Here is a 14,911-nt window from a genome sequence, read left to right on the forward strand (position 1 = left end):
CATTGTGACCGCTCTGGACAGCACTCTCAACTCAGATGCACTGACCAGGTAGACAGGAAAAGCCCCGCGAACTTTTGAATTTCATTTCCTGTTTGCCCAGCGTGGAGAGCACAGGTGACCACGCAGAGCTCATCAGCACAGGTAACCATGATGGAGTCCCAGGATCGCAAAAGAGCTCCAGCATGGACCGAACGGGAGGTACGGGATCTGCTCGCCATATGGGGAGATGAATCAGTGCTGGCCGAACTCCGTAGCAGCAAACGAAATGGCAAAATATTAGAAAAAGTCTCAAAGGCCATGAAGGACAGAGGCCATAACAGGGACGCACAGCAGTGCCGCGTGAAAATTAAGGAGCTAAGGCAAGCCTACCACAAAGCCAGAGAGGCAAACGGAAGGTCCGGGGCAGAGCCGCAAACATGCCGCTTCTACGCGGAGCTGCATGCCATGCTAGGGGGTGCAGCCACCACTACCCCAACCCTGTGCTTTGACTCCATCAATGGAGAATCACGCAACAGGGAAGCGGGTTCGGGGTACGAGGAAGATGATGATGAAGACAATGAAGATAGCTCACAGCAAGGAAGCGGAGAAACCAGTTTTCCCAACAGCCAGGATATGTTTATCACCCTGGACCTGGAACCAGTAACCCCCGAACTCACCCAAGGCGTGCTCCCAGACCCTGAGGGCACACAAGGGACCTCTGGTGAGTGTACCTTTGTAAATATTACACATGGTTTAAAAGCAAGCGTGTTTAATGATTAATGATTAATTTGCCCTGACAATCGCGGCCAGTACAGCTACTGGAAAAGTCTGTTAACGTGTATGGGGATGGAGCGGAAATCCTCCAGGGACATCTCCAGAAAGCTCTCCTTCATGTACTCCCAAAGCCTTTGCAAAAGGTTTCTGGGGAGGGCTGCCTCATCCCGTCCGCCATGGTAGGACACTTTACCACGCCAGGCCAGTAGCACATAGTCTGGAATCATTGCATAACAAAGCATGGCAGCGTATGGTCCCGGTGTTTGCTGGCATGCAGACAACATCCATTCCTTCTCTCTCTTTGTTATCCTCAGGAGAGTGATATCATTCACGGTCACCTGGTTGAAATGGGGTGATTTTATTAAGGGGACATTCAGAGGTGCCCGTTCCTGCTCGGCTGAACAGAAATGTTCCCCGCTGTTAGCCACGCGGTGGGGGGGAGGGGGTGAAGTGATCATCCCAGAGAATTGGGTGTGTGTGGGGGGGGTAGTTGGGTTTGTGCTGCATGTTAACCCGGAAACCGCAGCCCCTCCTTTTACATTGCAAACCCATTTTAAATGGCCAACCCAACGGGTGCTTGGTATGGGAAATGAGGGCGCTACTGTTTGAAACCATTCCCACATGTTAAGAAGGTTAAAAAAGCCAAAAGACTGTGGCTTACCATGGCTGCCTGCAAGCCGAAATCTGTTGCCTGGCACTGCGTGAGTGATCTCTCACACCAAACCGGCAGGCCCTCAATATAAGAGGAAAAATGCGACCTTGTAATGAAAGCACAAGTGCTGTGTAATGTGAACAGCAAAATTTAACGTGAAAAAGTGTACCCATTGTTCTCTAAGATGTGTCTTTTTTAACCACCTCTCCCTTCTCCTCCACCAGCTGCAAATGTTTTTCCTTCACAGAGGCTAGTGAAGATTAGAAGGAGAAAATGGCAGACTCGGGATGATATGCTCTCGGAGCTCCAGATGTCCTCCCACGCTGACCGAGCACAGCAGAATGCGTGGAGGCAGTCAATGTCAGAGTGCAAAAAAGCACAATATGAATGAGAGGAGAGGTGGCGGGCTGAATCGCGGGCTGAAGAAAGCAAGTGGCGGGCTGAAGAGGATGGGGGCGTCAGCTTGCTGACAGAAGGCAAGAGTCGATGCTCCGGCTGCTGGAGCATCAAACTGATATGCTCCAGCGTATGGTTGAGCTGCACGAAAGGCAGCAGGAGCAGAGACCGCCGCTACAGCCCCTGTGTAACCAACAGCCCTCCTCCCCAAGTTCCATAGCTTCCTCACCCAGACACCCAAGAACGCGGTGGGGGAGCCTCCGGCCACCCAGTCACTCCACCCCAGATGATTGCCCAAGCATCAGAAGGCTGGCCTTCAATAAGTGTTAAAGTTTTAAAGTTTTAAACTGCAGTGTGTCCTTTTCCTTCCCTCCTCCCCCACCCCTCCCGGGCTACCTTGGCAGTTATCCCCCTAGTTGTGTGATGAATTAATAAAGAATGCATGAATGTGAAGTAACAATGACTTTATTGCCTCTGCAAGTGGTGCTCGAAGGGGGGAGGGGAGGGTGGTTAGTTTACAGGGAAGTAGAGTGAACCGAGGGGTCGGGGGGGCGGAGGGTTCATCAAGGAGAAACAAACAGAAGTTTCACACCGTAGCCTGGGCAGTCACAAAACTGGTTTTTAAAACTTCTCTGATGCGCACCGCGCCCTGCTGTACTCTTCTAACCACCCTGGTGTCTGGCTGCACGTAATCAGCGGCCAGGCGATTTGCCTCAACCTCCCACCCCGCCATAAATGTCTCCCCTTTACTCTCACAGATATTGTGGAGCGCACAGCAAGCAGCAATAACAATTGGAATATTGGCTTTGCTGAGGTCTATCCGAGTCAGTAAACTGCACCAGCGCGCTTTTAAACGTCCAAATGCACATTCTACCACCATTCGGCACTCGCTCAGCCTATAGTTGAACAGGTCCTGACTACTGTCCAGGCTGCCTGTGTACGGCTTCATGAGCCATGGCATTAAGGGGTAGGCTGGGTCCCCAAGGATAACGATAGGCATTTCAACATCCCCAACGGTTATTTTCTGGTTCGGGAAGAAAGTCCCTTCCTCCAGCTTTTGAAACAGACCAGAGTTCCTGAAGACGCGAGCATCATGTACCTTTCCCGGCCATCCCACGTTGATGTTAGTGAAACATCCCTTGTGATCCACCAGGGCTTGCAGCAGCATTGAAAAGTACCCCTTGCGGTTTATGTACTCGGTGGCTTGGTGCTCTGGTGACAAGATAGGGATATGGGTTCCGTCTATCGCCCCACCACAGTTTGGGAATCCCATTGCAGGAAAGCCATCCACTATGACCTGCACGTTTCCCAGAGTCACTACCCTTGATATCAGCAGGTCTTTGATTGCGTTGGCTACTTGGATCACAGCAGCCCCCACAGTAGATTTGCCCACTCCAAATTGATTCCCGACTGACCGGTAGCTGTCTGGCGTTGCAAGCTTCCACAGGGCTATCGCCACTCGCTTCTCAACTGTGAGGGCTGCTCTCATCCTGGTATTCTGGCGCTTCAGGGCAGGGGAAAGCAAGTCACAAAGTTCCATGAAAGTGCCCTTACGCATGCGAAAGTTTCGCAGCCACTGGGAATCGTCCCACACCTGCAACACGATGCGGTCCCACCAGTCTGTGCTTGTTTCCCGGGCCCAGAATCGGCATTCCATGGCATGAACCTGCCCCATTAACACCATGATTTGCACATTGCTGGGGCCTGTACTTTGTGAGAGGTCTATGTCCATGTCAATTTCCTCATCACTCTTGTCGCCACGCTGCAATCGCCGCAATCGCCTCCTCGCCTGGTTTTGCTTTGGCATGTTCTGGCTCTGCATATACTCCAGGACAATGCGCGTGGTGTTCATAGTGCTCATAATTGCCGCGGTGATCTGAGCGGGCTCCATGATCCCAGTGCTATGGAGTCTGGGCTGAAAAAAAGCGCGAAACTATTGTCTGACGGAGGGAGGGAGGGGCGAGTGACGACATGGCTTACAGGGAATTAAAATCAACAAAGGTGGCTGTGCATCAGGGAGAAACACAAACAACTGTCACGCAGAATGGCCCCCCCAAAGATTGAACTCAAAACCCTGGGTTTAGCAGGCCATTGATTTCATGGAGGGAGGGGGAAGCAAATGAATGCAGAACAAATCTGGTCCATCTATTTTTTACATCTTAAGCTGGCAGCAGATGGTGCAGCATGACTAATAGCCATCGGCATCTTCTGGGTGCTTGGCAGAAAATGCTGTATTACGACTGCTAGCCATCATCATCAAGACGGTTCAATAGGACTGCCGGCAGGACTGAATCTCCAGGAGACAAAACATGTCTGCCCAGGTGCCTCTGACCGAACTCACTGAGGAATACGACGATGATGGATACCAATCATAATACACCATCCACTGCCAAAAGGCAAGGAGCTGCTGCTGTATAGCAATGCAGCCCCACGTCTGCCAGCACCCAGATAGTCGATGACGGCTACCAGTCATACTGCACTGTCTACTGCCAAAAGGCAATTAGCTGCTGCTGTGTAGCAATGCAGTACCACGTCTGCCGGCACCCAGATGACATATGGTGACGGTGAGCTGAGCTGAGCTGAGCAGGCTCCATGCTTGCCGTGGTATGTTGTCTGCACAGGTAACCCAGGTAAAAAGGCGCGACTCGATTGTCTGCCGTTGCTCTGACGGAGGGGGAGGGGCCTGACGACATGTACCCAGAACCCCCCGCGACACTGTTTTTGCATCATCAGGCATTGGGATCTCAACCCAGAATTCCAATGGGCGGCGGAGACTGCGGGAACTGTAGGATAGTTACCCACAGTGCAACGCTCCGGAAGTCGACGCTAGCCTCGGTACTGTGGACGCGGTCCGCCGACTTCATGCACTTAGAGCATTTTATGTGGGGACACACACAATCAACTGTATAAAACCGATTTCTATAAATCCGGCTTCTATAAATTCGACCTAATTTCGTAGTGTAGACATACCCTAAGGCAGGTTTTCTAATCCTTTAATCATTCTCGTGGCTCTTTGAACCTGCATCCATTTATCAGCATCCTCCTTGAATTGTGCCCACCAGAACAGGACAAAGTATTCCAGCAGCAGCCACCCCACTGCCTGATACAGAGGTGAAATGACTCCCTACTCGAGATCCCCCTGTTTATGCATCCTAGGATGGCATTACCTTTTTTGGCCACAGCATCACACTGGGAGCTCATGTTGGGTTGACTATCCACCATAACCCCCAGATCTTTTTCAGGGTCACTGCTTCCCAGGATAGAGTCCCCATCCTGTCAGTATTGCCTATGGCCCTTGTTCCCAGTTGTATCCATTGACATTTAGCTGTATTAAAATTGATATTGTTTGCTTGCGCACAATTTACCAAATGATCTAAATCATTCTGATTCAGTGACCTGTCCTCATCATTATTTACCACTTCCTCAGTTTTTGTGTCATCTACAAACTTTATCAGTGATGACTTTATATTTCTTCCAGGACATTAATAAAAATTAAAAATAGCATAGGGTCAAGAACCAATCTCTGTGGGACCACACTGAAACAGACCCGATCAGTGATGATTCCCCATTTACAGTTACATTTTGAGACCCATCAATTAGCCAGTTTTTAATTATTTTAATGTGTGCCATAATCATTTTATAGCATTCTAATTTTTTAATCAAAATGCTGTGTGGTATCAAGTCAAATGCCTTACAGAAGTTTATGTCATCACTGTTACCTATATCAATCAAACTTGTCATCTCATCAAAAAAAGATACCAAGTTAGTTTGACAGGATCTATTTTCCATAAACTATGTTGATTTGCATTAATTACTTTACTCTCCTTTAATTCTTTATTAATCAGATCTCATATCAGCTGTTCCATTATCTTGCTTGGGATCAATGTCTGACAGGCCTATAATTCCTTGGTCATCCAATTTACCCTTTTAAAAAAATTGGCACAACATTAGATTTCTTCCAGTTTTCTGGAACTTTCCCAGTGCTCCAAGACTTATCGAAAATCAGTATTAACATTCCAGCGAGCTCTTTAGCCATCTCTTTTAAACCTCTTGGATGCAAGTTATCTGGACCTGCTAATTCAAAAATGTCTCACTTTAGTAGCTTCTGTTTAACATCCTCCAGAAATATTAGTGGAATGGAAAGAGTATTATCATCCCCATATGATGAGAATATATTATCTGTTTTTTCCCCAAATACAAAACAGAAATATCGATTGAACATTTTTGCCTTTTCTGCGTATTATTGATAATTCTACAGTTTCCATCTAGTAATGGACCAGTACCATTGTCAGGATTCTTTTTCCTCCTAGTATATTTTGTAAAACTCCTTATTGTCCTTAACTCTTGGCCATAGATTTCTCCTTGTGTCCCTTGGCTTCCTTTATCAATTTTCTACAATTCCAAACTTCTAATTTACATCCATTACTACTAATTTCCCCTTTCTTCCATTTGTTGTATATTATTTTATTTTTTTATAGTTGCCTTCATTTCCCCTCTAAATCAGGTCAGTTTTTTAACCAGCACAGCCTTCTTCCTCAACTCTGGGATTGTGGCTTTTTGGGCATCTAGTAAGGTGTTCTTAAATGATTCCCATTTATCATAAACATTTTTCTGATTAAATTCTTCCTCCCAGCTAAGAATGTATACAAGAAGCATCAGAAAATGATCAGTTGAAGTTTTAACAGCAGCTGAAGGTCCCTGTCCTACAATGCGATCTGTGAGGGGTTGACCCTGTGCCCAGGCTGAGCCCCCTTTATTTCTTGCACAGACTTGTCGTGTGACTGATCACATCAGCCTACTTTTACCCAAGAAGGCACTCTCTCCAAGTCATTAAACAGTTCCAATCAGCAGCCCGAGCAGTCAGTCACAGGCTGTGTTTTATTCAAAGTCCTTGGAAGCAAGCTCTGTACACAGAGTTTGTCAGACCTCCTATGTTGATCGATTGATATGCATGCGTCAAAGGGCACAAGCTCGGCAATGTGTCACAGCCTCCAAACGATACTTCTCCAGATCATGGACAGAGCTGCTGTATTTGACTTTCTTTCCCAGCGGAACCTTGTGTGCATTGAACCAGTGAGAAATCTATTTATGATGAGCATGCTCAGTTTTGTAATCTGCATAAAAGTATGAATTGGTGTTTGGCTTTCTATGCTGTGTTTAAGGTTTTAATGTCTGACATGTTTCTGTGCTTTGTTATGCTTAGAATGTTAGTGTTCAGAATCATATTAAAACTTATCAAGGGAAGCTATTAAAAGTAGTAATAATTGTGTTTCTGGATTTTTAATCCTCCCTGTAGATTTTAGGAGCTAAATGCACTGTAACTAGATTCAATCATAGAAAATCAAGTGGGATCCCTGATTTATTTGAGGGAAAGTCCATCTAGAACCAATGTTTGCTCTTGCAGCCTGTTCAAGTTTAATAAAAAGTATATGACTCCTGTTAGGCAATTTTCAGTCCAATACATTATTTTCTATTGTTGGTGGTTGCTAAGTGCTTAAAATCATGTACTATGGTCAAGTTTTGTGCTCTTTCTACTCCTTTGAGCTCAGTGTCATGTTGTTTGAATTTTTTGAATGAAAAACTATAGAAGAGGATTCTAGAATTTTGTGCTCCTAAAAAAGTATTGGCAAAGTTATCGTTAGGTGAGATTGTTTCTCCGTTGTTTGCTTAGATCCTGCTTTGCGGCTGGCCCCACAAACATCTGAGAGCTGGAGAGAAGAGATGAATAAGCTGAAAGAAAGTGGTAAGGCATACATTAGCTAAGACACTGCTGATGTTACTTCCAGGCCTGGGTGGTTGAAAATTTTTTGTCAACACTTTTTTTAACAGAAAATTGAGTTTTCAGCTGAATGAAATTTTTTGCAGAAAGTGTGTGTTTTCCTTAAAAAAAAAAAAGTTATATTTCATTGGAAAACTGAAAATCCAAATGCCAAAAATTTTCAGCTAAAACCAGAAATTTTGTTGGTTTTCAGGTTTTGGGCTAAAATATCTTCAGTTTTTGACAAAAAGTTGAAATTTCCCACTGAAAAGTTAGATGAAAATGAAAAAGTAGTTTTTATCCAAATTTTCTGAGGAGAATTTTTTTTTCTGACCAGCTCTACTAAGGAATATGGTTGGAATATAAATTCAAATCCGGAAAGATTTCTAGTGTTGTGCTGCTAACACAAACTATTGACACTTTGCTTGATGTTACAATCTAAATGCTTTGCTATCCATATTCACCAGAATGGCTGTAGAATGAGCCATATTATGTTCACTAGCTATGACTTTTTGACACACTGTAAGGGATAGGAGTAAGTACCACACTAACATGGTTTTATCGCACCAATGTATTCCATAAGGCCTGGTCCACACTAACCCCCCACTTCGGACTAAGGTACGCAAATTCAGCTACGTTAATAACGTAGCTGAATTCGAAGTACCTTAGTCCGAACTTACCGCGGGTCCAGACGCGGCAGGCAGGCTCCCCCGTCGATGCCGCGTACTCCTCTTGCCGAGCTGGAGTACCGGCGTCGACGGCGAGCACTTCCGGGATCGATCCGGGATCGATTTATCGCGTCTAGACAAGATGCGATAAATTGATCCCAGAAGATTGATTGCCTGCCGCCGAACCAGGAAGTAAGTGTAGACGTACCCTAAGTGTTCGTGTTATGCCTATGCCGCTATGCTAATAAGCTTGGATTGTTTTGGTTCACAGTAAAATTTAGTGTTGTGGTTTTTGTGATCTTTAGAAGCTGTTCATGAAGTAAACACATTTCCCAGAGATGTTAGTTTTCTGTATGTTTCTCAAGAGCAAGAAAGCTACATGTGTCCCTCTGCTTGCACTGAACTAACCCCTCTCCTTACACTGCCCTGGACCTTTCAGTTGCTAATTACAAATGTGTTCTGCTGCAGAATGAATTGTGCTTGTTTTTACTAAAAATAAAGCTCAGTAAACAACCTTCTGGAGAAGCGAAGGTCAGGGTGATTAAGGGACCTTAGATATGGGTCCAAATCCTCTCTTATGTTCTGGCTTCTTTAGGCAGCGCAAAGGGGCCAGAAATCAGGCAGATCAGGCAAGTGAAAATTACCCTGGTGTGCAGGAGCTAGTAATGGGCAGAGCCAGCTGCAGTGGCACTGCCCATTCAGCCCCACTCAGCATAAGGAATTTGTCAGCGGCACAGCCGAATTGTGCTGTGCTCCATCTATGCTCGGCTGCCAGGTTAAGTTAGAGCACGCCCTCCCCCCATTGTTGCTCTAACCTGCACCAGGGCTGAGGGTCACATGCTCCACCGCTTTTACCGAGTGCTTATGGCCCAGAGTCTCTTCTGTGCTTATTTTTATCTAAGTAGGTCGTTTTGATGTTTTCAAGGGACACCTCTCCTTTTCCAGAGAGAAGTCCTCCCTGCTGTTGAGGGCTGATTCCTACAGCAGTAGCTGGACTAGGCTTACTTCTGGGGGGATTCTGCACCAAAACATTAAAAATTCTGCAAAATTTTGCATATTTTATTTGTCAAAATAATGCAATATAATTACACCAGTTTCAATTGTTTTGGTAATTTATTTAAATTACAATACAGAAAAAACTCACAATAACTATTCAGCATTTCCTCAACACATGAAAGTTAAGTTACAAACACTTGGTAACTAATACCCTGCATTCCAGTTATAATCCTGGATTTTCATTTAAATTAAATTACAGAACATCAAAGAGCCACAAAAAAAAAAAAAAAGAAGTAGAATGTCATTTTTAATTGCTGTGACTTTCACACATGAAAGTCATATAGTTTTGCTAATCATTGTCCTGGACCTGGCTGGGTACTTTGGGAAGTGTTTGCTTCTGATTGTCCTGACATTTTATTGACTGCTTGGTAAATGTTTTATTTTCCCTCAAAGTATTTTTTTTTAATAATGGGTAAGTAAAATAAATCCTGAGCTGTACCCCATTGTGCCACTTTGGCCCAGGAAAAAAGTGAGAAAGCACATAGATCTTCCTAGCTGATTTCCTTACTGCCATTTTTAAGGCTTTACATCACTGGCAATGTAGGGGCCTTAAAACTTTTACAGGTTTTGTGCCCCTGGAGGAACTGACTGAGAATGGGAACAGTTAACTAACAATAGGAACATTAACAATGCTACTACGCAGGCAGGCTGCTACATTTCTGCCTCCGAGGCAGAGCCTTCCTCGTGCATAATAAAAAGACCTACCCTCCATGCCCCCAGCAGGCTGCAGTAACAAGCAAGAGGGACAGAGTTTCTCTCGCTTGTTGGCAGGCACCCACGCCCAGCCCTGCCCCCGATGGTGATAAACGTCTCCCCTGCAGGCACATATGCCCAGCCCTCCTCCCCCCCAGTGATTTGTGTCTCTGAAGCTGCTCCAGGCACGCTGGAACAGATGTGCTACCTGGGCTGCCAGGGAAGAGGCGAGTGTCCCCCTGCTGATTTCTTTTGCATTTTTCGGTCCGCGGTGCACAGAAATATGCGGGCCATGTGAATTCTGCACCCCCACAAGGTCAGGAGTATAGGCTAAATATCCACAACTCCAAAGTGATGCCAACTCTCCTGCCCCCTCTACCCCAGACTACTCCCTGCAAACACACCAGGCTGCCCTCCTACCCTGACTTCTGCAACCATGGGGGACCTTCATTCATACACCTTGGCATTTCTTTCTGGGTTTAAAAAGTAGTCCAGCTAGTTCCAGAGAATGGAATATTCTCACAGCTTCACTGGGGGATAACCACGTCTAATTTTCAAACTATGGCGATTTCCTAGACATTTTACTGTTCTTGCCTTTTAAGAAAAATGGCCTCTTGCATACACCAATCTCCAAATCTACCTGGGTTTCAAATTGGTAGGTGTATTGTGATTTTGCTGGGTGGATAGAAGTGCACAGATAAATATTAGACACTTGGCAGAAATTTCTAAAAGGAGTCAGTTTTAAATCTAAAAAAGTAGTTGCTCAGTTTACTCAGTATTTTCAGAATATGTTCTGGTTGTCACTGAGACCTGTCCTTAAATAGTTGAAAACACTTAGATTTTGTGTTGTGCTACAAGTGAGATCAAGCTCAGCCCTGACTAAGGAAAGGTGAACATGCTTCCATAATAAACCACACACTAGCAGATCTTGGACTGGAACCCTGATCCTAAAGCTCCAAAATCAGAAGCCTCTGCCATTTGAGCTAAGATAAAGAGAGCTCCTTGACCTGATTAATGGCTCCCTTATGCTTTGTGAACCAGCCACTACAGGACAGCATCACACACCCAAAGTTAGTATATTCCAGGGGTCCATACTCATGTGATGCCCTCCTGTGCCAAACCCTGAGCTCAGATGCACAGCAAGGGCCAGGGATAGGGCAGCCTTGAACCCACTGCCACCTGTCCATGTGTTGTCTAAGTGTTTTCCTGTCACTTGCTGGAGTTTAGAGAGGACTGAGCTGCAGAAGGCCATGGAACACAACAACAGACTGGACAAGGAAATTCTAGCATTGCGCAGTCGGGTCCGATCGCTTGACTCGGAGAGAAAAGTGTTCCTAGAACTGGTAAGTCTCTGTCTCCACCTTATTTGGCATGTAATTCACTCTCAGTCTGCCGTAGCACCGAGCTGGCCAGGCCTTGGCGTTTATTCAGTCACCCCATCCCATCTAGCCTTTCCTGCTGCTGTGCCCCGGCCTCGTTAAGCTCGCCCAGAGTCAGAGTTCTCCCGTTTCCTGGTTAGTGTCCACTGAAGAAATCTGAACAACCAGAAACGTTCAGACTCTGGGTGTTTCTGTAAACAAATTTCTATGGCCTGTGACCATGAGCCTCAGGCCTGCTGGAAACATTGAGCACCCAGAGCTCCAAACGAAATTAGTGGAGCTGGAGTGACTCAGGTTGGGCACCCGAAAATGAAGCACTGAAATCCCATCCCTCTCCTATTGACTGCAACGGGGGCTAAGCCTAAACTTACCTTTAGGCCCATGCTTATATGCTTTGCTGAGTGGGGATGGCATTGCTCATGTGCTTAAGTTTAAGGATGTGCTTCAGTGCTTTACTGAACTGGGACCTTAACATGCATGTCGTGTTATTGTGCCCCTTTGCCATGTGATCCAGGCCTGTCCTTAGCATTATTTACCACCCGAATAACGAGCAAATGTTATCAGCAGTGATTTTATATTTTCTTTGGGGTCATTCATAAAGATATTGAATAGTGTTGGGACTGATCCTGTGAGGCCCTATCAGCAGGAGGCAGTGTCTCCCGCCTAGCGGTTAGATTCCAAGGCAGCAGTTACACCCAATGGTTCACCTCTGGCGGAAATCTCACCTAGTGGGTGTCGCTCTTGAAGGCAGCAACCCCACCTAGTGGATTCAGTTCACGGGCGGCAGCCCCACCTAGTGGGTTCAGTTCTCAGTGGGGTTGGGGAACCTGGGCCCTCCGACTCCACAGGGTTCCGACCTAGGGCCCTGGGAGGCTGGTTTGGCTTTGCTCACCCCATGGTTTCTTGCATCAGTCTCCAGAGAGCTTCCCTGGGTCACTTCCTACCTCCTTTTACATCCCAGCTGGCCGCCAGCCATCCCTGGGGAGCACTGCCTTCCGGGCTTCCTGATCTGGTCCCAGTGTCCGGTGCTGCAGCTCCTTGTTCCTTGGCTTGGTGTCAGATCCAGCCATGTCTCCCCTGGAGCTCCCAGAGGACATCTTTTCCCCTGGCCTGCCAGTCCTGACTGAGCTGTTTGGCTGCCTTTTAAACCCCACCTCCAATCTGAGCATGGTTGGCACGGGTGGAAAAGCGGAACCTCCTGAGACCAGACTTGCTCCTTAACCCCCTCCTGTCCAGTGAGGGGTTTATACATGGTTCTGTGGTTCTTGGAACCCACCCCCCCATCTCTCAAGAAAAAATTGGTGTTTTTGTGATCCTTCCCTGTTCAGTGAAAGATTTCTAAGCTGTACGGCTGCAAGGAGAGGTACCACTGCAGTTGGTATTTGTCATGGTGTCCAGCCACCATAGCGGCACATGGTCAGTCACTAGCTGACAGGCATTCCCCAACTAGTAATTCTTAAAGCCTCCACAGCCCATTTCACTGCTAGGGCCTCCTTCTCAATGACCGAGTAGGTGGTTTCTCATGGGAACAACTTCCTGCTGAGGGACACTATGGGGATATTCTTCCCCATCAGTGTCTTTGGATAGCACTGTGCCCAGACCCACTTTGGAGGCCTCTGTTTGGAGTGTAAACTTCTTGGTGAAGTCAGAGTGGATGAGCACAGATTCTCGGCTCAGTTGCTCCTTTAGCTCCTGCAAGGCCCTCACAAGCCACTGACCATGGGACCTTCCTTGGGCTGGTGATCTTTACCAGGTCTGTCATGGGCATCACAATGGTAGCAAAGTTGGATATGAAGGGCAGGTAGTACCCACGAGGCCGAGGAGCGATCTGCCTGGCATTTTGTCGTGGGGGAGTGTAACAGGGCGTAGCAGGGCCCCCCCTGGTCCCACCTCTGCTCTGTTCCAAAAATCACTCAGAGACCTTCTGGCTCAGCAGTCACCGGTGTGGTTTATTTATAGAGTACAAACCCACCACCTCTCACCACATATCACTGGGGGTTCCAGCCTTAAGGGCTTCTCTTCTTCCACCCAGGAGGGGAGAGCTACCCCTCTCCTTCCACTCTCTGAACAGAACAAGAAGCAGTGGTCTCAAGTTGCAGTAGGGGCCGCCCCCCCCCCCCCCGTCCACCTTGCCGAACAGAACTGGCGGTACTTCTCGGAAAACAGCCCCACCCAATCCAGGACGGCCTCCTTAATTGCGTCATAGTTCCTGGCCTGCGCTTCGCTCAGGGCCATGTAGGCCACTTGAACTTCTCCGGTGAGGTAGGGAGCCAGCGTCAGGACCCAGGTTGCCCTATCCCATCCAAACCCAATGGTTATCCGCTCGAACGTGCAGAGGAACACATCTGGGTCATCTGCGGGGCCCATTTTACATAGTCCTAGACCAGGTGCCCATGGGCCATCCCCCGCATGGGACTCACCATTCTGTGCAAGAGCTGCTGTTGTTGGACACTGGTCTGTTCCCATATAAAGTCCTGCAGGCTCCTTTGCTGCTTGGCCTGCCAGGTAAGCAAGGCCTGCCTCTCTAGCCAGTGGGCTTGCTGAAAACCTTGCATAGCCTTCTGCATTTCTTCCTGCTGCTTTACCAGCCACCGCAGGGTCTCCTCCATCTCTGGGCTGCCAAACTCTTGCACTGGCTCAGGATCCCAGACAAGGCCCCTCGTGTAACAGGGTGTAGCAGGGCCCCCCCTTGGTCCCACCTCTGCTCTGCTCCACTCCAAAAATCACTCAGAGACCTTCTGGCTCAGCAGTCACCGGTGCAGTTTATTTATACAGTGCAAACCCACCACCTCTCCCTGGGGGTTCCAGCCTTAAGGGCTTCTCTTCTTCCAGCCAGGAGGGGAGAGCTACCCCTCTCCTTCCACTCTCTGGTTTCTTCTCCCCCCACTTTCCTCTGAGCCTGTATATAGATCCAGGCTAATCAACCTGGCAGCTGTTCCGCCTCTGCCAATCAGGTTCAGGTTCGAGCTGGAGTGACAGAGGGCTGGCTCAGCAGTTCCTGGTCAGCTCCCTGTCATAGGGGGTCATACACCCTGTCAGACCCCATTAGAAACTCCCCCACTTTTTCATGATTCTCCATTTGCAGTTTCATTTTGAGAGCTGAGAATTTGCTATCAGTTTTTAATCCATCACTATGTGCCTTAAGGGATTCTACATGAGCACTTACTGCACCGCAAGCTGGGATGTAAATCTATAGCTCTCCAAAGTTCTGCGCACTACCTGTCCGTGGGGCTCTGCTGATGCACACTAGAAGTTCCCTAGTGTGGTGCAGTCCATCATTGCACACCCCCCAGTGATAATCTTTATCCATCAGAATTAAGTTTATCTGTATTAATAGTAGTATATCGAATCACTCTTTTTTGGGTACAATACTTTTTATGTTAGAAATTTATCATCTTTAATTTGTAGAATCTACTGGCAGGATGAGACCTCTGGCAAACTCTAAGTAGAAATGAACAGATGGAACTGGAGCCTTTCTCTTTGCGTGTCTGTCCATGAGCAGCCTCCTGGTGGTTGCCAACAGCAACGTATATTTAACACCTTCTATTTCCATCCC

General features: G+C 47.2%; 1 protein-coding gene across 1 annotated transcript in view; it reads left to right on the forward strand.

Moving 5' to 3' along the window:
• Nucleotides 1–14,911, forward strand: part of CCDC30 (coiled-coil domain containing 30) — a 117,307-nt gene that overhangs the window by 39,181 nt on the left and 63,215 nt on the right. Inside the window, exons 7-8 of the mRNA XM_065421120.1 lie at nucleotides 7,473–7,544; nucleotides 11,204–11,319. Of these exons, the coding sequence (XP_065277192.1) occupies nucleotides 7,473–7,544; nucleotides 11,204–11,319 (188 nt within the window). The remainder of the gene's footprint in view (nucleotides 1–7,472; nucleotides 7,545–11,203; nucleotides 11,320–14,911) is intronic.

The sequence above is a fragment of the Emys orbicularis genome, chromosome 22, assembly GCF_028017835.1.
Source record: "Emys orbicularis isolate rEmyOrb1 chromosome 22, rEmyOrb1.hap1, whole genome shotgun sequence".
In the NCBI taxonomy this organism is placed as follows: domain Eukaryota; kingdom Metazoa; phylum Chordata; order Testudines; family Emydidae; genus Emys; species Emys orbicularis.